General features: G+C 36.8%; 1 protein-coding gene across 3 annotated transcripts; it reads right to left on the reverse strand.

Moving 5' to 3' along the window:
* Nucleotides 1-8547: 8547 nt before the first annotated feature.
* LOC131073261 (small ribosomal subunit protein eS6) lies at nucleotides 8548-14448 on the reverse strand. Of its 3 annotated transcripts, none has more exons than XM_058009668.2 (8): nucleotides 14287-14448; nucleotides 11372-11434; nucleotides 11208-11272; nucleotides 9874-9931; nucleotides 9668-9776; nucleotides 9471-9587; nucleotides 9214-9369; nucleotides 8548-9055 (listed from the first exon to the last, which is right to left on the reverse strand). In XM_058009668.2, the coding sequence occupies exons 2-8, from the start codon at nucleotides 11375-11377 to the stop codon at nucleotides 8811-8813; spliced, it is 756 nt and encodes a 251-aa protein (XP_057865651.2). In that variant the 5' UTR covers nucleotides 11378-11434; nucleotides 14287-14448; the 3' UTR covers nucleotides 8548-8810. The 3 variants fall into 3 exon arrangements, with proteins under 3 accessions (XP_057865651.2, XP_057865653.2, XP_057865652.2); XM_058009670.2 differs by having other exon boundaries at nucleotides 11372-11454; XM_058009669.2 differs by having other exon boundaries at nucleotides 11372-11466.
* Nucleotides 14449-24579: the final 10131 nt, after the last annotated feature.

Genomic DNA, 24579 nt, shown 5'->3' on the forward strand with positions numbered 1-24579 from the left:
AACAATCAAGATGTGACATCCTTCCTCAATAGAAAGAGACATTGTCTCAATATCTTATTACGCATATACTAAAAAATATATCAATACATCACACATAAGAAAAATAAAGTATCAACCATGTATCTCGTATCAACCAAGTATCTCAACTAGAAATAAAGTATTGTAATTTAATTCCCCAAATGTATAAAATAACTATCTATTTCTCGATAATTCTCCTATGTGGCATTATCCACAAAATATTGGTCCCATTGGACACTATGCTAAACAATATCTATAGTGTGCGACTTAACGTTGTGTTAATCTAGAACTTGGATGAGCTCCACTAGCATCTCTCCTGGATCCTAAACCTATAAAGGATGTCAATCAAGTATATGAGAAGCGTCAAGATGGTATGGCTTAAGCAATAATGCGTGGAACACATTATGGACATGAGCAAGAGCGTGTGGTAAAGAAAGTTTGTATGCTACTGGGTTAATCACTTCCAACACATCAAGTAGACCCACAAATCTCGAAGCAAGTTTAAATGATTTTCAAAATGTTATGGAACTCTAACGAGGCTTGACCCTCAAAAACACTTTGTCTCCCACTGAAAACTACCTAGAAGTCCTATTTTTATTCATATAGATTTTGTGTCTATTTAATGACTTCTTCAATCTCTATTTGATCAACCCATTTAATCCTCAATTTACATAAGAATATATGGACCAATCACAATCTTGTCTTCCACCTTATCCCAACTAATGGGTGTATGACACTTTCACCCATAAAGAGCTTCAAATGGTGTCACCCAAGGAGGCATGGTAGGAGTTATTATATGGAAACTCTATCAATGGAAGATACTCTTCCCACTTATACTATTGGTCCATACAATACATCTCAAGGAGATCTTCTACTACTTGATTCACTCTCTTTGTCTGCCCCTCTATCTAAAGGTGATATGTTGTACTCAAATTCAACCTTGTTCCTAAACTCACACTCAAAGTCATCCAAAACCTATAACTCATGCAAGTGTCACATTTTGAGATAATCGTCTTTGGCACTCCATGCAACCAAAAAAATTCCAAGACAAACTTCTTAGCTGAAGTCAAGGATCCATTCTTAAGATTCCTATAATGAAATGTGCAACCTTGGTCAACTTATCCACCACAACCAAGATAACATCATGCTTATTCTTTGACATAGATAACCCCCGGATAAAGGACATGCTAATCATTTGTCATTTATACTTAGGTATGTCATGAGAATACAAAAGCCCTACTAGATGCATGTGCTTAGCCTTGACTTGTTGGCACTCCAAGAATTGAGCCACAAATTGAATGATATCCTTCTTCAATCTTGGCCAAAAATATAAAGATCTCAAATCTGCAACCAATTTGGTCACTCTTGGGTGTCTTGAATAAGGTGTGTTGTGGATTTCCTCTAAGATCAACTTCCTCAACTCTCCTAAATCTAGAATGTACATCCTCCCTTGGTACCTCAATAATCCATCTGACTCAAACATATAACCATCAAATAGACAGTCTGTGGGATTATGCATCATGTGACCTAGAGTTGGTAGCCATATTTCATGCACTTCAGATGTGGAGACACTACCTTTTGGGCAAGTCTTTGATTTCAAAACAAACCTCCTAAGACTTGAAAATATATCTTTACTCAACCCAATCTCAATGGTCACAAAAGAAAATGGTTGAAGTTTCTCAGTAAATACAACTTTGGGATTGAATATATCAAGGGCAAGGAGAATAGAGTATTAGATGCTCTTAGCAAAAGAAGACATCTTTTCACTGTGATTACAACCAAATCTAATTTGAGACAAGAAGCTTGCTTCACTCTGGAATTATTATTTTGTGAGGTACGATGTAGCTAGGTTTTTAGTTGTATATCCATTGTGTCTTGTGCTATTTTTGTCAATGGCACTACAACTAAGTTTTTCCAAGTAGGTGGTTGAGGGGGATCCTCTCTCCCCCTCCTTTTTCTTATTGTGGCTGGGGTTTTGGGTAGAGCTTTTAGGAATGAAATTAACATGGGTAAAATCAAAGGCTTACAAGTATCCTGTGGTGTCACTGATCTCTCACATCTCCAATTTGTTGATGACACCCTTTTGTTTAGGGAGGCTACTACTAGGGAAGTTAGGGGAATCAAGAAAATTTTATGCTCCTATGAGGTTGTTGTTGGGCACAAAGTTAATGTCAATAAGTCCAAAAAAAAATAATCTTAAAGATCTTTGTGCTATCGTTGGAGAGAGGAATCCTTGGATTTGAAGTGGATCATCTTCCTAGCATCTACTTAGGCATGTCGCTAGTTGATAAAAGAACCTCTAAATTAGAATGGGGAAGGTAGTGTCTAGGATTCATGACAAGTTGACTTCTTGGAAGGTCATTGGTTATCTATAGCTAGTAGGATCAGCTTGATTAAGTCTTCTTTGGCATCGATTCCACTCTATGTGATGTCAATTTTTCATATCCCCATCAAGGTTGCTAAGATCCTTGATAATACTCAAAGTTATTTTCTCATGAGAGGCATTGACACTTCTTTTTAGTGTAATCTTGTGAGTTGGAAAGATATAAGCAGACTGAAGAGTTTTGGCGATGTGGGTATCAAGAACCTTAAGTAGCCAAATGTGGCTCTTGGTGCCAAACTTGCCTAGACAATTTATGAAGAAATAACAAATTATTGAGTTCAATTTTGTAGGCTAAATATCTTTAGAGGGATCTGAAGAATCTGTTTGACACAACTTTTGTTCTACCTTTAGGCTCAAGTATCTAGAATTTATAAAGGGTTTGTTGTAATCTTCTCATTACACTTTATCTTGGAAGATTGGCAAGGGTAATAAGATTAGATTTTGGAAAGAAATTTGGGCTAATAAGCGTGCTTTAAAAAACAACTTGCATTTCCATCCTTTCTTATTAGATGGAACCATGGTTTGGGAAGCTTGCTAAAGATTATATTTCTAGCACTCTTATAGATCAAAGGTAGCGATGATTGATGCCAATAAGGAAGTCCAATTAAACATTGAAGATTAGCCTATTTCCAATAGAGAGGATGGAAGGGCATGGAAGGGGAGTGCCAACAGTTTTGTTTCTGTCAAATTCGCACTATAATTTTTTGTTCCATAGAGAATGAGATGCACAAGAAGGTTTCTAGACTGATCTGGAACAAGGTGGGTTTTCTTAAAGCCAATTCCATCATGTGGGTGGCTTGGAAGCGTAGATCTATGTCCTGGGATAGATTGCAATTATTGGGACATAGGGGTCCTCCATGTGTAAATTATGGAGTAAAAACAGTGAGGACAATGAAAATCTTTTCATTCATTGTGGTTTTGCCTCAGATCTATGGGATATTTTTCTCCAAAGGTGGGGTCTTGTCTAGTCAATGCCTCATGACCTCCCTTGTATTTTAGATTGTTGGAACTTCAAAAAATTTAGTCTCGGCCTGCACTTAATTTGGTATATGGCTCCTGCTATTATTGTATGGAAAATTTGGCTAGAAGGAAACTGTACAGTGTTTCAAGACAACAAAATGTCTATTAGTAGGATTTGGGACATTGTGGAGTCTTCAATGGCTAGATTAGGTAATGTTCATAACAAGGTTGACTGGCAAGTAAGAGAGGAGGAGAAAGCATGAGTGGATGCTTGGCCTACATTTAAATTGCGAAGTTCAGAACAATTTGTGGCAATGCGCTCGTGCCAACTAAGTCAAATTCAACTTCGACGGTGCTACTAAAGGGAATTTGGGCAGGGCTGGCAGCGGTAGAATTTTTAGAGATCGTCTTGGACAACCTGTTGGTTGGTTCTCACAGGATTTTGGTGCAGCATCTAATAATGTTGTCAAGGCTCGAGCTCTCTGGTCTAGGCTTAAGATAGCCAGAAATTTTAATTGGGAGAGGCTATGGATGGAAGAAGATTCGAAGCTTATTATTGATCTTATGAAAGGGGATTCCTCACACCATTGGAAATTGAATGTTATCATTGTAGAGAAGCTTGGCCTCTCACTTCCTTAACCCCTGAGATAATTTTAACCCACACTGGCAGGGATAGCAATAGAGTTGTGGATTGGGCTGCCAATTTCGAGGTGGGACTGTTGGACGGGGCTGGTTTGTGTGGTACAAACTGGTTTTTTTCATTCTCTAAGTTCTTTATAAAGCTTATTCAAGATGATATTAAGGAAAATTTACCAGGTTTTGAGTCATTTTAGTGAGTGTGTTCCAACGTCTACAGTGTGGTTGTGTTTCTTCATGTTGGTGTTCCTCTGTATTATGCCTCTTGTTTCTCTGTTTTGCAAGGTTGCTCTTTGTTGCAGGCAGATTTGCACATTTGAATATTGTCATTCTTTGAGCATAGGCTCTTTTTTCTGTGGTTCGTAGATCCAAATAACTGAGTTTTTCTTACCAAAAAAAATGTTGAATAATTATCATAGGTTCATTTCAGTAGAATAGACAAGTTGTTTCCAAAATTTTGTAACCTGATACTTCAAATAGTTTGTTTTGTTTTTTTGTTTTTTTAAAAAAAAATTTATGGTTTAGATTTAAATTCAACATAAGCATATCTTTAGGATAATGAGGAGTATAAAGACTATTTGAGTAAGGTATTTAGCTGCCAATTACAGATAGCCTTTACACATCACCTAAATTGACAAAGATGGTAAGTTATTAAAATACAAATTCTAATAACGCCTCATCAAGAGTGAAACTATATATATATAAAAGAGGCAATTGCATCTACAAATTTTATATTCTGGTAAAATAGGACAAAAAATAAGCTTTATATTCACAAATATTGCATGCAAATTTAAAATGAGATATAATTAATTTATTGTCAATATATATGATTTTGCCTCCACAAACTTACCATGTGTTGTAGATGTGCTTTTGTCAAAATAATGTTTTGCATACACTTCAGCTATTTTAGAGATACATTCTCTATGTATTGAGTTGTGCAAACAAAAATAATTTATACATGAAATTATATGTTTATAATTTTTTGCATACATACAATTATATATTTGTAACCAAGTTTTAACATGTTTTCTTGCAAGTACAGCATAGTATAACAATATTTATTTAAGTCCCTCAAAGAAAGTGATGGTGGAAAATAATAAGGAAAAGAGAACATCTAGCAAATACAAAATCAATGTGCCCCCTCATAAAACAAGAAAGTTGAGTATTAAAGAGATCATTTTAAATTACATACAATAAGCCACTAGAATGGCAGTTACACAACACAAAAATTACATACAAGTTTTCATGGCAGTTTGTTCACATTTTTTCCCATCCCACAATGAGAAAGACAAGTGAAAATTTAAGAATGAATAAAAATTAGTGTAGCCTCCTAAAATTGCGACACTTGCAATTTCGACTGCATTTAGGTCTTCACGATGGCGGCGCAACGTTGAACCTGAATGGAGACCCCGAAACCTGTTTACAACACCAAAAACTGCATTTTCTGCACCTTGGCCTGATCCCTCCTTGCACCCTGCTGTCCCAGGAGGTGGGACCATGGCGCCCAGCGCCCTGGTCCCTGGCCCTATTTTGGGCCTGGCCTCTTTTGGGCATCGGGTCTTTAAGTTTGCAATTCGGGAAATAATGTTTCCTGGTCGGCCTAAGGTTGGAAAAATCAGTCTATCAACCCTAATTGACAAGTATATAAACTACATTTCCTCTTCCAAAAAAAAAGGAGAAGAAGACATATGTGTGCAAAAGGCGGAAGCGATATTCAAACATTCAAGCATTCAAGCATTCCTTCAAGCAATTGAGCATTCTAAGTCTCCATTCAAGGCTAAGTGTTGCATCCAAGACAAGGATTCAACTATTGAAGAGGAGATCACATACAACATACAACATACTACATACATTACACCTTCGCATGTAAGAATACAAACATTCTTACAACAAGGTATCAGTACTTGTTTACATTACAAACATTTACATTTACAACATTCTCATTTCTTGGTTAATTCCAAACCCGGGGTTTGACCTAAAGGCAAACCCCTCATCCCTAACCCCCCAATCGTCCTCTCTTTTCTGTGTGTAGGTTGCAGGTATGCGGCTGTAATTGAAGATCTGGAATCCTTGTGCAGAGACGAACAGATCCCCCTTCGTTTCGTGGATTTTTTGGAGGACCGTGTGCATGCCGGGCGCCATCGTCCCGTCAACTTTCGCTCAAATTTGCAGAACAGCACCGTCTCGACATTTTACTGCTAATTCCAGGTCCGCAGCTTCATCCCATATTCCTATCTCTGCTTATAAGCGAATCTTTCCTACTTTACATGCATTCCTAGTTCAATCTTTCTATCTACATTCTTTACAAAAGAGGGTATCCTTGATGTCACAACCCTTGAAACTCATTTAGAATCCAATCTTGCATTGTGTGGGATTGGATCTTGTGGGTTTCAACCCCTCTTTTGAATGTAAAGTCTCTCCTAAGTGAAAACCATCAACCCTAGTGACTCTCCCTTCTCTCTCCTTGGAGATTGGGGAGGGGAGAACAACTAGGGTTCGATTTTTCCGCTTTACAATTAGGTTTAAGGATAAATTATTTTATGTAAAAGGGTCATTAAAATTTAATTTTAACATCATGCCCAATACATGTTTGAAATTATGTAAAAATTTAAAAAATTGTATTGTCATAAATTATGCCCCGTGCAATTATGACACTTGCACATTGTACCCGATGTATTTATAACAAGGATCATGATTGAGATTTCATCATTTTGAAATCATGGCCTCTAAAGACAAAGTGTCACCAATCACCCTAAGACTCCCATTGGGATCATCTTTGGTTGGACGTCCATGTTGGGCGCAGACGTCCATGCAACGCGCTAACGTGTCCCTTGGCTTGGGCACGTCCAAAACGATCACTCCCACCTATATTCAATTTTAAAAGCCCATCCTTTTGCTCATGGGGGCTTCCCCCTTTTTCTTTTCTCTCTGGCTAGCTATGTCTCTCTGGGTGATCTCTTGGCTTTCAAAAAATTGCCTTGGCGCTTTTCTTATCTTGAGCTCCCTAAAATCACTATCACACTCTTAGATCTCTCACAATAGCAAGATTACATCAAGCTTTGTTACACTCTTATCTCAAGAGAGGGGTTTGGTTAAAACACTTTGTCTTCTCTCTTATCTTATTTACTCTTAATGCAGCATTCATTGAATGCATCTATTATCTAAACGCATTTAAATCATTTATCTTTATATCTCATGCAATAGGGGTTTCCCTCCACTAAGCAAGGTTTGTTCAATTGCACTATCATTTATCTTTGCATCTCATGTAATAAGAATTTTCCTCCATTAAGCAGGATTTGTAGCAGTGGAAACACCAAAACGGATGTTTATGTGTAGAAACAACGCGGCGCCCAGACATCCCCCCTGTGCGTAGGCGTCAAAAATCCAAGACTGAATTAGCCCTGTGGTAAATTTTACTTTCTATTTATATACTTCTATCATGATTTGAATTTTCTTATTCTATTATATTCAAAGACTGGATTAGCCTTGTGGTAAAATTTACTTTCTATTTATATACTTCTATCATGATTTGAATTTTCTTATTCTATTATATGTTTATGATATTTAGCAATATCAATACATTAGTTTAGTTGCTTGATTTATATTATCTTTATCCCCTCGCTCACCTGAGCATCACTAAAGTGAGGTAGCACAAGGGTAAATTTGTTCCTTGAGATTTGTCATCTTAAAGGTAGCAAATCCCTTCCTCTACAAAAATAATGAATGTTTATACATGCACAAATAAGACACAATAAATTTTTTTTTTTTTTAAATACATAAAAAAAAAAATTGGGTCAACATAAAACAATTAACCAAAACAAATTTAGACAACTTGAGATTTCTTCCCCCCTCAAAATCCAAGCCACTTAAAGGACCAATTCTTAGTAATACGCCAAAACCTTAAAATATTTACTTCTAGTGTGGTTAAGAGCAAGTCACCATACAGCTACTTAGTTTATTTTGGCTATCAGCTGTTGCTCAATTTTCTTACCAGAAACTTGTGGAGCTGGTCGCACCATGAATGTTAAATTTTGTTGCTTGAAAAATATGCAGTCATCTTAAATTACATCATTAAAAAAAATCTTAAAGAATAATTTGTCACATAAATTTTGGAGTAGAAACTGGAAGCAAATAGAAAAAAGGGGAAAAAAAATGTGGAGCTACGTGTCAATTTTCTCAATAAACGGTGCTGCTTATTTCCAGCCCCTCATTTTTTTTCAAAGCTTATTTTTAAATTTTAGGCAGCTGCTTCTCCACTTAAATAAGATAAGGTTCCAATTTATCTTTTCCCCTGAATAAAAAATTTAGCTGCTTATCCACTTAAATAAGACGAGGTTCCAATTTATCTTTTCCCCTGAATAAAAAATTTAGCTGCTTAATTTTAAACAGAAATTACACTTGATCAGCAGCATGAGAACATGTGATAAGATTCTTGAAATATACAATGCACTTAACATTTTCATTAACCAAAAGAACTACACAGATCTTCTGATAATATAACCTCGATCATTCCAAATGTAGCATTGGCATACATCATAATTAGAAAACACTAAAACAAAGATAAATATAATAACTACAGAATTTTTCTTTAATGCAACACAATAATTGCAAGAAAATGTGTTTTTCATGACAACAATTTCTATAAATACTCTCAACACGGAGCTTTCATCGTCACACCAAAACCAATGTTTACTAAGAGTAGCCAACAACTAAAGTTCTACTGCTTGCCTCTGCCCACAATTTGCCATTGCATTTAGTCTGCAATGCCTTTTATAACTATAGCCTCAACAACATTAAGAAACCGACAAAACTATTATGCGGCAATTGATGGTTTAGATCCAGCAGAAAGGCGGGATGCTACTCTCTTCTTGGCCAAGCTCTCACTTCTGCGTTCACGTTGTTCTTTCAACCTTGAAGCGAGTAGCTTTTGATATTCAGCTGCCTCAGACGTGGCCTTGGCAATTCGCTTTTTCTTCTCAGCTATTCTGCCGCGCTTCCTTTGCAAAGTCAATGGTGTTACAAGCCTCTGAATCTTTGGAGCCTTGCTCCGTTTCTTACCTGGCATAAAAATAGGTAACAAACAAATCTTTATCAATTACCATACCTGCTTTTTCAAACCCAATTTATTCTGATGAAAACAAAAATAACCCTCTTTGCTGCACAGAAACCAAAATTAAAAAGGAAATTCATATGGAGATAGGGCAAAGATTATTAACCTGATTTAGATGTAAAAGTTCGGCGGTATGTGTTAACATACTTTCTGACATCATCCTCCTTGGAAAGATTGAACAATTTTCTAATCTTTGAAGCCCTCTTGGGCCCTCGCATTCTTGGCTTTTCCGTGTCAGTGAGTCCTGGAAGATCATTTTCTCCTGCAAAAAGATTTCAATGGAAGATGCTATAACTTCCATAAAAATCAACAACTTTGAAAACTTGCCAATTACACAATTGAATACAGAAATAAGCAATATACCCTTTTTCACGATGACCAAATTCAAGACAGAAAGGTCAGGGCTGACAATGCAGCCTCGAACAGATTTACGCCTGCGTTCTCCATCACGCCTTCCATATCCACGAAAGCAGGGGGTGCCTGTAAACAAAACCATCACATTATTGGTATGAATCAACAATGTGAACTCTACATAGGAAATCTTGTATCTGGAACTTCACCTCGGTGCATGAGGAGCCGGACACGGCCTGGAGTAAGAACCCCCTGTTTCATTGGGAAACCCTGCTTATCGCAGCCTCCCATAATCTTGAAGACATATCCCTTGAACTCCTGAAAATTTCGAGAAACAGGCATGAGAAATCATAACAACACTAATAGAAGCCAAAGATTTGTTGCTCATAACAATAACCAAATAAATGGTACATACATCTCCCAGGGAATCACCCATGACCTCCTGTGAAAGCCTCTTGTCAAAAAAGGCACGCCTGTTCATACACAATACCAAAAGAACAAGACTTAATACAAGCTTCGGATAATATCAACAATATGATACCCATTTATTTCTGCACCCTCTGAGATTGTCCAGACCAATATTATATGTAAATGATATGTCATTCTGAAATTATCAAAACCCATATCATATGTAAATGATATATGACACACTGAAATTATCTAAACCCATGTCACATGTAAATGATATCTCAAGTCTAATGTCAAATCTATCCGGAAAAGACATGATAATAAACAGAATGGAGACAACTCCCTGCATTACAATAGCAATTATTTTATGACCCTAAATCTGTATAACTAACGAGTAAAAGCTGAAATAACTCATTCAACAACATTGTTGAAGGCAACTTTATACCAATCCGTTGACCAAAATGACTTGTTACACACGAATCCAAGCCCCAGCAAACAATGTTAAGCTCAACAGTACATCAAAGATGAAAAAAAAACAATCTAGTAGCGATTTAGGTACACATAATCTACACCTCTCCCAGCCTGTGTATAAAGTAAATGGAGAAAGCCTACAAGCTTTCCACCACAGGCATCCATGAGACTGAGTTAGTGGAGTTGCATATAAAACAGCAACTAGAAATTAACATTAAAAACATATCTGCAACAAACCCATTCACAGAAACCATCATTCTCAAACAGAACACATAAAAAAACCAAACCAAGAATATTAACATAAATATCCTAACTTCATCATCAAATTTCATATGACGCAGCCTATTATATAGATACACATTCACCATTTCATACTCATGCAAAACATAAAATGCCCCTAGCTAATTGACAAAATAATATGATATATGCCCTATAATTTACTACTAATCCCCTGACTATGGGGATCAAAATGAAGTCCCTAGGAGACCTAAAATATCCTGTAGGAATAAGTCATCGATAGCATAAGACTGCATGCAAACTAAATCTAGCTAAAAGGCTAGATGAGGAGTAAGTGGTGACCACAACAGAGACATTATCATTAAGTATGACGCCAGAATCCTTGGGGTTCTCAAAGCAATGCAGCAAAAGCCAAAAGAATCATATTGGGCCTCACAAGACGAAATTTTGAGGCATTTACATTTCAACAATAGAGACAAGCTCCAAGCCATGATGGTTCTCTGTTCTTCTGCCTCCATATTGAGAAGGGTACCCTCCCACTATATTATGGATACGCTACACTATAGGGTCAATTCACGATCCTAATGAAGTCTTTAAAATACCAGAATAACTTCAAAAATTATGTATACTCACAGCTTTTGGTCATCATCTATCTCGAGCTTTTTCTGGCATCCAGTGGTGGGATTTGCTATATTGAACTGCATTCATCCCAATGAAAACCAAACAAAAAAAAAGAAAAGTTACAACAAATAAGACGATACAATTGAAAACAAAAAGATTAAAACAAAAATAAAAACCTTCATATTTGCTGAGTTGATTTGATATGCGCGTTGCCTCTCTAACAATCCAAGTTCTCTCCTCTGCCCACAAAAGACTTCAACTGAGAAAAAAGCTTTGACAAAAATTCACTGTGACTTTAGTAATTGGAAAACCATAAGTGATAACATCGGTTTCATTTATAAGCTATATTCTTATGCAATCCAAAGCAAAATAACATTAATTAGTATAATACAATTAAAAATTAACATAGAATTTCAAGAATAGTATTTAACTAAGCATTCCTCTCAAACCTATTCCTCCAGCTATATCCAATCGATGGATACACCAATTAATCATTTTTGTCCACGAAATCCACTAATTTTGTCACCAGTTCAGCTGAAACCAATAACTATATATTTTCTATCCTTTTAGAAGATGCAAAGCCTCTAATATGGTGAAAACATAGCCCACCATTCGTTGTTGATTTTGGATGCAATTATGTTGGCTTTATGAAATTCATTAGCATTTTCATCACCAATTTAAAGGATTCTCCCATCACCCAATTGCTATCTAGCTCATTAAGGGGTTATTGGTGTGATTGTGCAGCTCATTTGAAAATTCAGTGCAGACAGAAGCCAGTAAAATGCAAATAAATACCTTGCATGTTGAATAATGTCGATCTCATCTGGTAATTTAAAGGCATCTCCATTGTGGAACTGAGCTAAAATTGAGACAGTGATGACAATCCACTTATATGAAATACTTGAATCATGAGAAAAATCTTGGCTAAACAATATATGTTGTGGTAGTAAACATAAGGGATTTGGTCAGTTTTACTTTTATTGATTCAGATTTTTAATTGGAGAATGAGGCTTAGCTAAGGCTGCCATATAACCATTTGAAGATGTGTAAGTGCAAATATATTCAAATAGCCAAAGGGAAGCACCAGGATGTAATTTGAGAGCCATTTTTGGATTTTTCTTCTAAGATTTATGTTTGGATTGCATGTCTTGCTACAGTTTTCGATTGAGTGTTAGGCTTGACGAGAGCAAAACTGTGTGTTATGAATTCTTTTAAACGTTGAAGAAAATCTCATCCTGCATACATTGCATATTATCTTGTACAATACTAATTTTTAGAGTGATGAGTCAACTGATTTGTAGCTGAGATGCTCATGGCCTCTAAGTCAGCTTGGGACTTCGCCAGTTTTTTAAAGTCCTAGAGAGTCTCCACTGTATCGTATTAAGTCCAGCCAACTCATGTGATGGGTGTGTGTAATGGTACTGATACATATCTTGGACTTTAAACATTGCTTATAAAGTCATCCAGACATGGTAATTCTTACACCCTTCTGATGAGGAGAATAGCTGCTTGTGAGATTATGTACACGCTTTAGTGATTATACGTTCGAGTTTTCCACCTTCTAAATCCTTAAATAGAAAGATGTATTTGGCAGTGGCTATTCATTATCAGTCACAATACCGATCTCAGAATGACCAACACTGGTAGGGCACTTGCAGGCTTGTAGATATATGGCCCTTTTATTGGGAACAGGCATGAAATGATGGAAAGTGGTCTTGAGTTGTTTCTTCAAAAGAAGATGTTTCAGCTTCTTTTCTAAGAAAGAAATGAAACAATTTTTATGAAAAATTAAAGACGACATCTATTTATCTATTGCAAAAATCAACTGAGATAAATATATTCTACAAATTACAAATACAATACAGGTCCAAAATTGTAGGTCAGAATTACATTATGTAATCAAGATATATCATAGTGCATGGTATGAAATATTTTACTGTCAAATGATGATAAATATAAATCAAGTTTGAATGCATATAAAATATAATATATAAATAAAATGAAATAGGAGCTGATTTTCTCGCCTCTTTTAATATCTAATATTATCCACGGGCTTTGGTAGTTGCACACACCAAGCTAATCAAAGAATACCCTGATTTGGTGAAAACATTGAAAGAGGGGGAATAAAATCTGGGAAAGCCGAAGATGTGAACATGAATCAAAATGGTGAAGATCAACAAGTTTGGTGGAAATAAAATATCATTTAGTAGAAAGAGATGGACCCCTTAAATAAAAGAGAAAAAGCTGAAGAAAAGCAAAGGGCTCAATGCAAAGATTAGAAAAGGAAATAACTTGCTAAAACAGGGAAAGATGATAAATCCTTTGAAGCATTAAGTTATTACAAAAAAATTCTGCGGACTGTGGAAATCTCATATCATCAACTTATTACAACTCGATGGAAAGTAAGTGGACATGCTCTATGAGGCTTGGAAAAGAGGTAACATATGCGCTAGAGATTGTGCCCATAATGAAGTCGAAGAAAAACACGAGGAGAAGCAAACCAATGTCTGTTAGCAATGGGTAAGTCCTTGGTGAAGAGGATATTTAAGTAGGAGGAGATGGCATTAAGGGTAGAAGAGAAAGCCTTAAAAATCAATGAAAAGAGTGAAAACAAGTAAAGAATAGGCTCAACCACTTGAAGATCTCATTTGTAATTCTCGCGTAATTAAAGTCATTGATTTGTGTGCATAAGACGAGGCTAATGGAAGACATTAATTGTATACTTGAAGACCATTAAAAAAAATGTCGTTGAAGCGAAATTTTTTAGAAAGAACCATCGATGAGAGGGAAATATGTCAAAGAAGTTGGAGAAGTGCAACTGATGCACCAGCATGTGCAAGTACAGAAAACATTAGCATATGACTTCACTGAGTACTGGTCGATGTGACTTAAATGAGATTCTGCATAAATTGTGTCTTGCTGTCAACGATGCCGACGAGAAAAAATGGGCAGAGCTTGCAGGAAAATTTTACAAAACCCTACCAAAGCAGATTTTTTCAAATGACACAAACAAAAACCAGTCTGCATACAGCTGCCTTCAATCTATTCAAGAAACGAAATCTGATTTACCAAACAACGGCAAACGACTTACCTCAAAATTCTACACAGATTGTATTATGCGATCAACTATGCCGATGAAAAAAAGTCCGCAGGAAAAAATAGCGAAACCCTACCAAAGCATTTTTTTTAGCTTCAATACAAACTTCCAAGGTTAACCTAAATCCTCTTTTCAATCCAACAATCTAAATCTATTTGTTTCTCGGGACCCCCCATATTCAATACATTTTACGCAACATCTAAAATCAAATACATTTCAAATGTTACATATAATAACTATCTGAAAAATTTCCACAATAGTACTAAGCAAAGGCGATGGGTCAATCGAATTTCTAAAATTAAGAATTGTCAGGGTTCCATCTTGTCTGAACCGGATGATGTTGCCTCCGAGGCAGTAAGGTTTTTTGATAAAATCTTAAACAATATTGAAGGCTCCAACCTCAGAGGCCAACTCAATATTATCAAGAATCTTCCAAAACTCATTAACGATGACCACAACAAAATCTTGTCAAAGAAATTCTCTAAGGAGGAGGTTAAATCTGTCCTTATGAAGATGAATCCCGATAAGGCCCCAGGCCCGGATGGCTTTCCCACTAGCTTTTTCCAAAAATGTTGGGGTTTTATGGGGACAGAGATCACGGACGCCTTAGAAGGTATTAGGAACTCTGGTAAGATTCTCAAAGAAATCAACAATACCTTCTTAGCTCTCATCCCCAAAAAAGAGAATCCTAAAAGCTTTAATGACTTCAGACCAATAGCCCTTTGCAACACTCTATACAAACTCTTAACCAAAACCCTAGCAGCTAGACTCCAGAATCTTCTCCCTATTATCATTAGTGAAGAACAAACCGGCTTCATAGGAGATAGATCAATCTATGATGGGGTTATTATAGCCCAAGAAGCCATTCATTCGATTCAGCTCAACAAGGCCCCAAGTATGCTAGTCAAATTAGACATAAGCAAAGCTTACGACAAAGTCGATTGGCGCTTCCTATGCAAATGCTTGGAGGCCTTTGGATTTTCCAAATCCTGGATCAACCTAATCTTTGAATGTATATCCACCCCCAAATTCTCGATCTTGGTTAATGGTTCCTCAGAAGGTTTCTTCAGCAGCTTAAGAGGGCTCAGGCAAGGAGATCCTATGTCTCCCTTCCTCTTCATCATCATGGTTGAAGCCCTAGGTAGATCCATCTCTAAGGCCAAAGAGGAAGGTGGGATCCAATGAATCCCCATTACCAGCGACCTCCCTCCCTTTACGCACCAGCAATTTGTCGACGACACGATGCTTTTTGGGCAGGGAAGTGTAAAGGAAGCGAGAGCCTTCAAAGGCATCCTTAATTCCTATATGCTAGCCTCGAGTCAAGAGGTGAATCTGGCAAAGTCTGCAATTTTTATGTTCAACATAGACCCCTCCTTAGGAAAAGTGATCAGCAATGTCCTGAAGATTAATGAAGGAACTCTTCCTTGCAAATACCTAGGCATTCCCCTTGACAAGGGTAGAAGACCCTCAAAATTATGGGACAACTTGGTGGATAAAAACAAGTCCAAGATTAACGCTTGGAAAGGAAAATGGCTGTCATCTGCAAGTAGAGCAACCTTGGTTAGATCGATCTTGTTAGCTATGCCCATTTACCAGCTCCCTTGTCAACATTTATCTTCTTCTAAACTTGCAGAGCTCAATAAGCATCTCATGACTTTCTTTTGGCAAGGTGTTAATGACAATCGTAAAATATCACTTATATCCTGGGACAAGATATGCAAACCTAAAGAAGGAGGAGTTGGCATTAAAAACCTTCATGATTAGGGCAAAGCCTTGGGTGCCAAGTTGGTCTGGAGGATGTTCAGAACCCCCCACCTCAAATGGGCTCGCTTGCTGCACCACAGATACCTTAATGGAGGGAATCCTATCCAAATCTTCAGAGAAACCAACCCTCCTAGAGGGTCCTGCCTATGGAATTTTATGATAGACTGCAGGAGGATTATCTCATACAAACTTACTTGGAACCTGGGGTCCGGGGATAAAGCTCTTTTCTGGTCGGATTCATGGGGTGGATATAAGGCTATTGATAATATCCATGACTTTGGTGCTACTCGTATCCTTCTTGAATCTCATAGAGGACCCCTGTTAAACAACTATATCTCCCCATCAGAGGATGGGGCTGGTTGGCAGTGGATCGAGAAGGAAGATGAGGATATCTCGGTAAGGGATAAACAAAAACTTATGGCAATTCTTAAATCAAGGAACATTGCCCTAGGTCAGAATGAGGACAAGCTTGTCTGGTATGGCTCCCTAAGAGGAGACTACAACTCCAAGGATGGGTACTCTCTCATCTCCAAATCATTTATAAGACCTATGGCTGAGCTTCCCTTGAAACTTTGTTGGGATAAATACTGTCTGCCTAAGGCAGGCATCTTCTCCTAGCTTGCGGTTCAGAACAAGCTCCTAACTGCCGACAAATTTAGAAGAATGGGGTATGAGGGCTCTAGTAGATGTCCTCTTTGCAAGGCAGATGAGGAAGACACCAATCATATCCTCCTTAACTGCCCCTTTGCTCACAAATGTTGGATCTGGCTCACCAACAAACTTGAATGGTCTGCGACCTTCCCCCACACCATCTTTGGAATGCTCAAGGCTTGGCCTCTCCTCAGACGTGGTTGTCTCTTTGAAGGTTTATGGACAACTCTTCCTTCTTCCATTATGTGGGAACTATGGAAGGAGAGAAATAGATGTCTCTTTAAAAATGAAAAACTAGAGGTTCCCAGAATCATTAACAGGATAAAATCAACTATCACTGAGCTCATGAACAACCGACTGTCATCAGGCACATTGAAGAATGCCTCTATCACTTATTGGGATGAAAAGATGAAAAAATGATGGGAAGGCTTATCCTTTCCTCCCTTTGTAGGTGATGGTCCTATTGCAAGTCTTCGATCAAGGGATGCATGCAGATGGCAGCCCCCAGGCGAAGGTTGGGTGAAGCTAAACTTTGATGGGCCATCCCGTGGCAACCCAGGGCAAGCAGGGATAGGTTGTGTTGTTCATAATTGGGAAGGCAAGGAACTAGCAACCCTTGCCTCTCCAGTTGGCATCAACACCAACAATTGGGCGGAACTTATGGCCCTGGTGGAGGGTCTACATTTATGCAGGAAACTAGGAGTTAAGAACTTAGAAATTGAATGAGATTCGGCTATAATTGTCAATGCTCTGAGGAAAGGTAGTATGCCTAATTGGAGACTAAATACTTTGATGTCAAGAGCTCTTGACTTATGCAAAGATTTTGATAGGTTCACAGTTAATCATATTTATAGGGAGGGCAATAAAAGAGTGGATGAGTTGGCCAACTTGGGAGTCGATGGCATCAATCTCCTATCTGTGCCTCCTTAAGGCAACCCCCTCTTTTGTTTTCATGTCCTAAGTGGTCGTTAGCATGTTTCTCCTTTCATCCCCTTATGTTTCTCTTGCCCAAACTCTGTTTTAACCCCCTTATTTATTCCTCATCTTGCCCCCTGTATTTACATATAGATACTCAGGCAAACATTCAGTTTAAATATACCCATATATCTATTCTCCCATACTTTAACTCAGGTAGTTAGGCTCAATCCATGGTCGGATATAATCATTAAAACACAAATCTCAATCATAGATTTTATTCCTTTCCTTCATACCCATTTAGTCTTCCATCCTTTAGCCCAAGGAGAGGCCCCTCGTCTAATATTTTTGTATATACTTATCTGGGAACTTTCATTTTCAGACCCTCACCTTGATTCAGTCATCCATCCTCTTATTCAACCTCTCATTGGTGTGTATATATATATATATATATATATATATATATATATATATATATATATATATATATATATATATATATATATATATATATATATATATATATATATATATATATATATATATATATATATATATATATATATATATATATATATATATATATATATATATATATATATATATATATATATATATATATATATATATATATATATATTCTTGCGGCCCAAGACCCTTCCATGAATTATCTGGGACAGATAAGTACTCTCAATGCATGTATCCTTCTTTCATCGAAATACTATATTCGGTCACTATGGTTGTTTCCTCACCGATACCTATCTATTATCCATTGGGTTTTATTTCGAAGAAACCTCGGGCTTCGGTGACCTCCTTTATTTTTCCACCAAAACACTTCTTCCATCGAAATCATCATGCCCTGTTGGTGAATGGGTCTATTGTCTCACCGAAGCCTTTCTTTATCCTCCCTTGTCATCCTCCACCGATAAAGTCGCATCAGTGAAATCATGCATATCGAAGGCATGCCTTTTCTCTTCCTCGAAACCTATTTCCTCATCAATACCTTTTATCGATGTAGCTTCCTTTGGTCTGATCGACTTTACTCTTTCGATGAGTCCTTTTTATGTTACACCGAGGGTACTATCTCCTTGAAGACCTTTTCCCGTCGATAAAAACCATCTTCGCTCTCCTCGATATCTTTTGTTGATGGAATTACTGTCTTCGATGAGTCTTTTCCGAAGTTCATCGACGCTTCCTTTCTTCAATGGCCCTTCTATATCGATGAGACATCATTGGGTCTCATCGATATTTTTTGAACCCGCATATCTTAAATAGGATGCTTTTACACCTGCTTGATGACTTGTGGGCTATCATGGTATCTGTTTTCGATCACTATGGTTGTTTCCTCACCGACACCTATCCGATATCCATTGGGTTTTTATGTCGAAGAAACAGTGGGCTTCAGTGACCTCCTTTATTTTCTCCACCGAAACACTTCTTCCATCGAAATCATCATGCCCTGTCAGTGAACGGCTCTATTGTCTCACCGAAGCCTTTCTTTTTCTTCCCTTATCATCTTCCACCGATAAAGTCGCATAGGTGAAACCATGCGTATCGGAGGCATGCCTTGTTGCTTCCTCGAAACCTATTTCCTCATCAATATATTTTATCAATGTAGCCTTCTTTTATCTAATCGACATTTTTCTTTCGATGAGAACATTCCTTTCGGTGAGTCCTTTTTATGTTACACCGATGGTACTATCTCCTCATAGACCTTCCCGTCGATGAAAACCATCTCTGCTTTCCTCGATATCTTTTGTCGATGGAATTTCTGTCCTCAATGAGTCTTTTATGAAGTTCATCGTCGCTTCCTTTCTTCGATGGCCCTTCTATATCGATGAGACATCGTTGGGTCTCATCGATATTATTTGAACCCGGATATCTTAAATAAGATGCTATTACACCCGCTTGATGACTTGTGGGCTAATGGTTGTCTCCTCACCGATACCTATTTGATATCCAGGGGGTTTTCATGTCGAAGAAACCGCGGGCTTCGGTGACCTCCTTTATTTTCTCCACCGAAACACTTCTTCCATCGAAATGCCCTGTCGGTGAATGGATCTTTTGCCTCACCGAAGCCTTTCTTTATCATCCCTTAAAGTTGCATCGATAAAACCATGCGTATCAGAGGCATGCCTTTTGGCCTCCTCGAAACCTATTTCCTCATCGATATCTTTTATCATGGTAGCCTCCTTTTGTCTGATCGACTTTATTCTTTCGATGAGAATATTCCTTTCGGTGAGAAGTCACACCGATGGTATTATCTCCTCGTAGACCTTCTCCCGTCGATGAAAACCATCTCCGCTTTCCTCGATATCTTTTGTCGATGGAACTTCTGTCTTCAATGAGTCTTTTTTGAAGTTCATCGGCGCTTGCTTTCCTCGATGGCCCTTCTATATCGATGAAGACATTGATGGGTCTCATCGATTTTATCACCCTCCCTTATCATCCTTCACTGATAAAGTCGCTTCGTTGAAACCTTGCGTATCGGAGGCATGCCTTTCCGCTTCCTCAAAACCTATTTTCTCATTGATATCTTTTATCGATGTAGCTTCCTTTTGTCTGATCGACTTTATTATTTAGATGAGGGCATTCCTTTCGGTGATTATGTTACACCGATGGTACTATCCCCTCAAAGCCCGTTTCCCGTCGATAAAAACCATCTCCACTTTCCTCGATATCTTTTGTCGATGGAATTACTGTCATCGATGAGTTTTTTCTGAAGTTCATCGGCGCTTCCTTTCTTTGATGGCCCTTCTATATCGATGAGACATCATTGGGTCCCATCGATATTTTTTGAACCCAGATATCTTAATTAGGTTGCTATTACACCCACTTGTTGACTTATGGGCTATCATGGTATTAATGAAAATGATCATTTCTTTTAACAATAGGGGGCTTTTTAATTTAACTTCATAGATAATCCTTCTTTATCGATATATTGTATTCGATCACTATGGTTGTTTCCCCACCGATACCTATCTGATATCCATTAGGTTTTCATGTTGAAGAAACCTTGGGCTCCGGTGACCTTTTTTTCCACCGAAATACTCCTTCCATCAAAATCATCATGCCCTATTGATGAATGGATCTTTTGTCTCACCGAAGCCTTTATTTATCCTCCCTTATCATCTTCCACCAATAAAGTCGCATCGGTGAAACCATGTGTATCGGAGGCATGCCTTTTAGCATCCTTGATACCTATTTCCTCATCGATATCTTTATCGATGTTGCTTCCTTTTGTCTGATCGACATTATTCTTTCGATGAGAACTTTCCTTTCGGTGAGCCCTTTTTATGTTATACTGATGGTATTATCTCCTTGAAGACCTTTTCCCGTCGATGAAAACCATCTTCGCTCTCCTCGTTATCTTTTGACAATGGAATTTATGTCTCTGATGAGTCTTTTCTGAGGTTCATCTCCACTCTACCAGGGTAAGTTTTAAGACTAGAAGGAGGCAAGACCTTACATTAATGAGCATAGGTATATAAACGTGCTGGCATATCTCGCTCCCGAATATATGTGATCACGGATATATAGGTATTATTATTTATGTAGATATTGCCTTCTTTTAGGACTAACACTTACTGAGCTATCCTCATTTCTATTTTACCTTTTTTGGTCCCCTATATTCTTGATGTTTTGTCTCTTGTTTTGTTCTTAAGAAGCTTTCCGGATTCAATGTCTCTAGGTTGCTTTAACTTAGCTTTGTAATCTTGTTAAGCTGTGTATATTCTTTAAGATGGTAGCTCCCCGCGATCTCTTTGCAGGCATACTTATGGAATTTGCCTCGTTAATATTTATTGAGTTTATGCTCTCTGATGGGTAATCACTCTTGCATTATGTTCTATAGATTTTTTGAGACTAATATTTTGAGTTGTGTATCCTAACAGGGTGACCATCCAGGTAGGTATGATATATTGTATAAGTTGACCTATTCGGTTTTCCTTTTCCTAACATTCTGGTGAGAGATTTTCTCAAGATTTTGTGTAGCATATGGAGCAGAGCATGCTTAACCCCGTGTTTCAAGAATAGCAAGAACTTCCGCCCACAAACAACAACAACACCCCAAGAAATGGGGAATTTGATGCTCAACCTTACACAAAGGATTTCTACAGACAATCTTCATTATTCTGGACAAGTTCCCTTTGTGATCTTGTATCTCCATTATGTATCGCATTCTTAATTTTTTTCTGATCCTTGAGGGATTTGGCCTAGACTGGAGGTTTTCTTCCCTCCATTCTTTCCTACCAGTGCCCACACCGAATGGAGGTGTAAATGTAATTCTATCTATTTTTCAAAATTAATAAAATTCTTTGGCCTCGGCCTTTTATCGATCAAAAAAAAAAAAAACTATCTGAAAAATATTACATTCCTCACAATCGAAATTATATAAAAGTTAATGTTTTATGTATTATTTATAACACCTTCCCAAATGTTCTTTCAGGTGTATACATGTTAAAAATAGATTAATAAAAAAACTAATTAGGCATCTTCTTAGTAGTCCTGCACCATGATAATTGTTATGTGTCTATTAGTTTTGTTAAGGATATAGCAAAGTGTTTTCCTTCTCAATTATTACCTTTTTAAGCCAACCATGTTATAAACAAATTGATATTGCACGTCAATATGTTTTGCTTATGTATGAAAAAATAGGGTTCTTGGCCAAACTAATATCATTCTAACTATCACAAACAATCTAATTTGAGTTCTCTCTTATGTCAATATTTAAACACAACCTTTGAAACCATATTACCTCCATACAAAGATGAATACATGTTATGTACTCACTTCTATAGTCAAGAGAACAACCATGGTCTATCTCTTGTTCATCTAACTCACCATACCACTAAACAAGTTAAACACATAATCATTGTGAGGTCTTGTACTTATCAATATCACTTGCTTGATCTACATTTACAAATCCCTAAGCATTCATTGTGCTACTCACATCAAGTCATTTGTGATGTAAATAAAATACTCTAAAGTGTTATTAAGATATTGAAAGATTCTCTTAACCATGGTCTAATGCTCTTTGTCAATATTTAATATGTAGGATTCTCATTGTTTGGGCAAATATTGAGTCTAGTGCAAATCATTTCATGCATAAAGCTACTAATAACACACATATATGGAATATGGCTCATTTCATCTATCTCATTAGTTTCTTACGACACTATTTCAATGATAACTTTATTCCCATGAGAATATAAAATTCATCAACTTTCTACCCTACATTTTAAATCTTTGAAACTCAAAATTAACATATTTCTATTGACTGAACCAAAGTTTTGTGTTAGATCTACCTCTCGTGATCTCAATTCTTAAGATAAACTTAACAACCTCTAATACCTCATATTATTTTTAAAATAAAATAAAAATGAGACAATTTATTTTGCCATATCCTTATTGTTTCTAATATGGAGCATGTCATTAGCATAGAGAATGTAATTATATGGAACTAGCCACCCACTTACTTGAAATAAACATAGGAATCAAACTTTACTCTAACAAACACCTACTTCAAGATATGAGAATCAAACTTTTAATACATTGTACTAGGAGATTGTTTTAGACCATGAAGGGACTTATTTAACCTATAAACTAAATCTTCTTTACCCTTAAATATGAGGTGCTCAAGCTATTTTGTATAGATGCCCTCCTCCTCATCATACAAAAATGTTCTCTTAAAATTCATTATTTGTGTAGACGTATAAATCTGATCACCTACTTAAATAAATATTTAATATTTATTTAAACCGCATCCCCCTATTAATTAAATCTTATTTAATTAATTTCCTCATTTTTCATCTATTTGATAAAATGAATTATTCAATTATTTAATTAAATTCATCTAACCCCTTTCCAGCTTTTAATTAAATAAATCACTTTATTAATTAAATCTCCCTTTCAACATTTTAATTAAATTGATCCTTACATATAAATAAATCAAATTTATTTATAGTATCTTTTTTGGTTGAAATAAAGCATTTTTATTTCAATTAAAAAACTATTTCTCCCACTTCCCCCTTCCTACATTTCCCATTTGCCTCCTAAGCATTCTTCTAGAACCTATCTAATCTCAATCATTAGCCTTAACTCCTCCAATCATATCACATCCCTAAATTTGAGGAGGTCACTTCTCAAATTTAGAATAAAGTCTTCTAAATGATGTAATAAAGGCTTTATTTCTTCAACAAGTTACCCCAAATTTGTAATTTGTCCCTAAAGTCCTCTTAACTATTAATGGTTAATCCAATCTCCCCTCATGGTTAGAGACTTTCTCTCTAACTTAACCCTCGTCTAACTCAAGGGTCTCATCAAGCACGTATGACTTTGACCCTAGTTATCCCATCTAACCCTTGCACAAGAGTTTGCCCCTTGGGGTAAAAGCTTTATCCAATGGATGAACCTAACTTAACCATAATCCAACCTCCTAAGGTGACCTTCATGTCTTCTCAAGCATGTAGTACCTCTTGCATCTCCTCGCAAGCCACCTCTTGTTGACAATTATCACCATTTCATTGGTGAAAGTTGTAAACATGGATTGAGTGACTTTCAATCTCATTGCCCTATTTCCCCTATAAATAGAGCTCACATTCTTCATTCTCCATATCCAAGCTTTATGCATCCATATTATAGTCTAATTGTATCAAGCATTTTAGCCTCTGTTTGTTAGAATAACATTGTAGCATTTAGGAGCATTTCATATCATAGCATATCCATGTTAGTATATCATGTTAGTGTAGTTTGTTAATATCTTTATCATGTCATTATCTTCATCCTATCTTAATATCATAGTTTGAGCATATCATATAGATCTTAGAATGCATTCATGCATATAGATCAAAATATCACTCGTTCTTGGAGTTGTCATTCCTAAGTCATTTGCTCAATGATCTGAGAGAAAAACATTGGCTTTAGGGATCCTACATATCTTGGAGAAGTTAAACTAGT

Source organism: Cryptomeria japonica, chromosome 2 (assembly GCF_030272615.1).
Source record: "Cryptomeria japonica chromosome 2, Sugi_1.0, whole genome shotgun sequence".
NCBI lineage: Eukaryota > Viridiplantae > Streptophyta > Pinopsida > Cupressales > Cupressaceae > Cryptomeria > Cryptomeria japonica.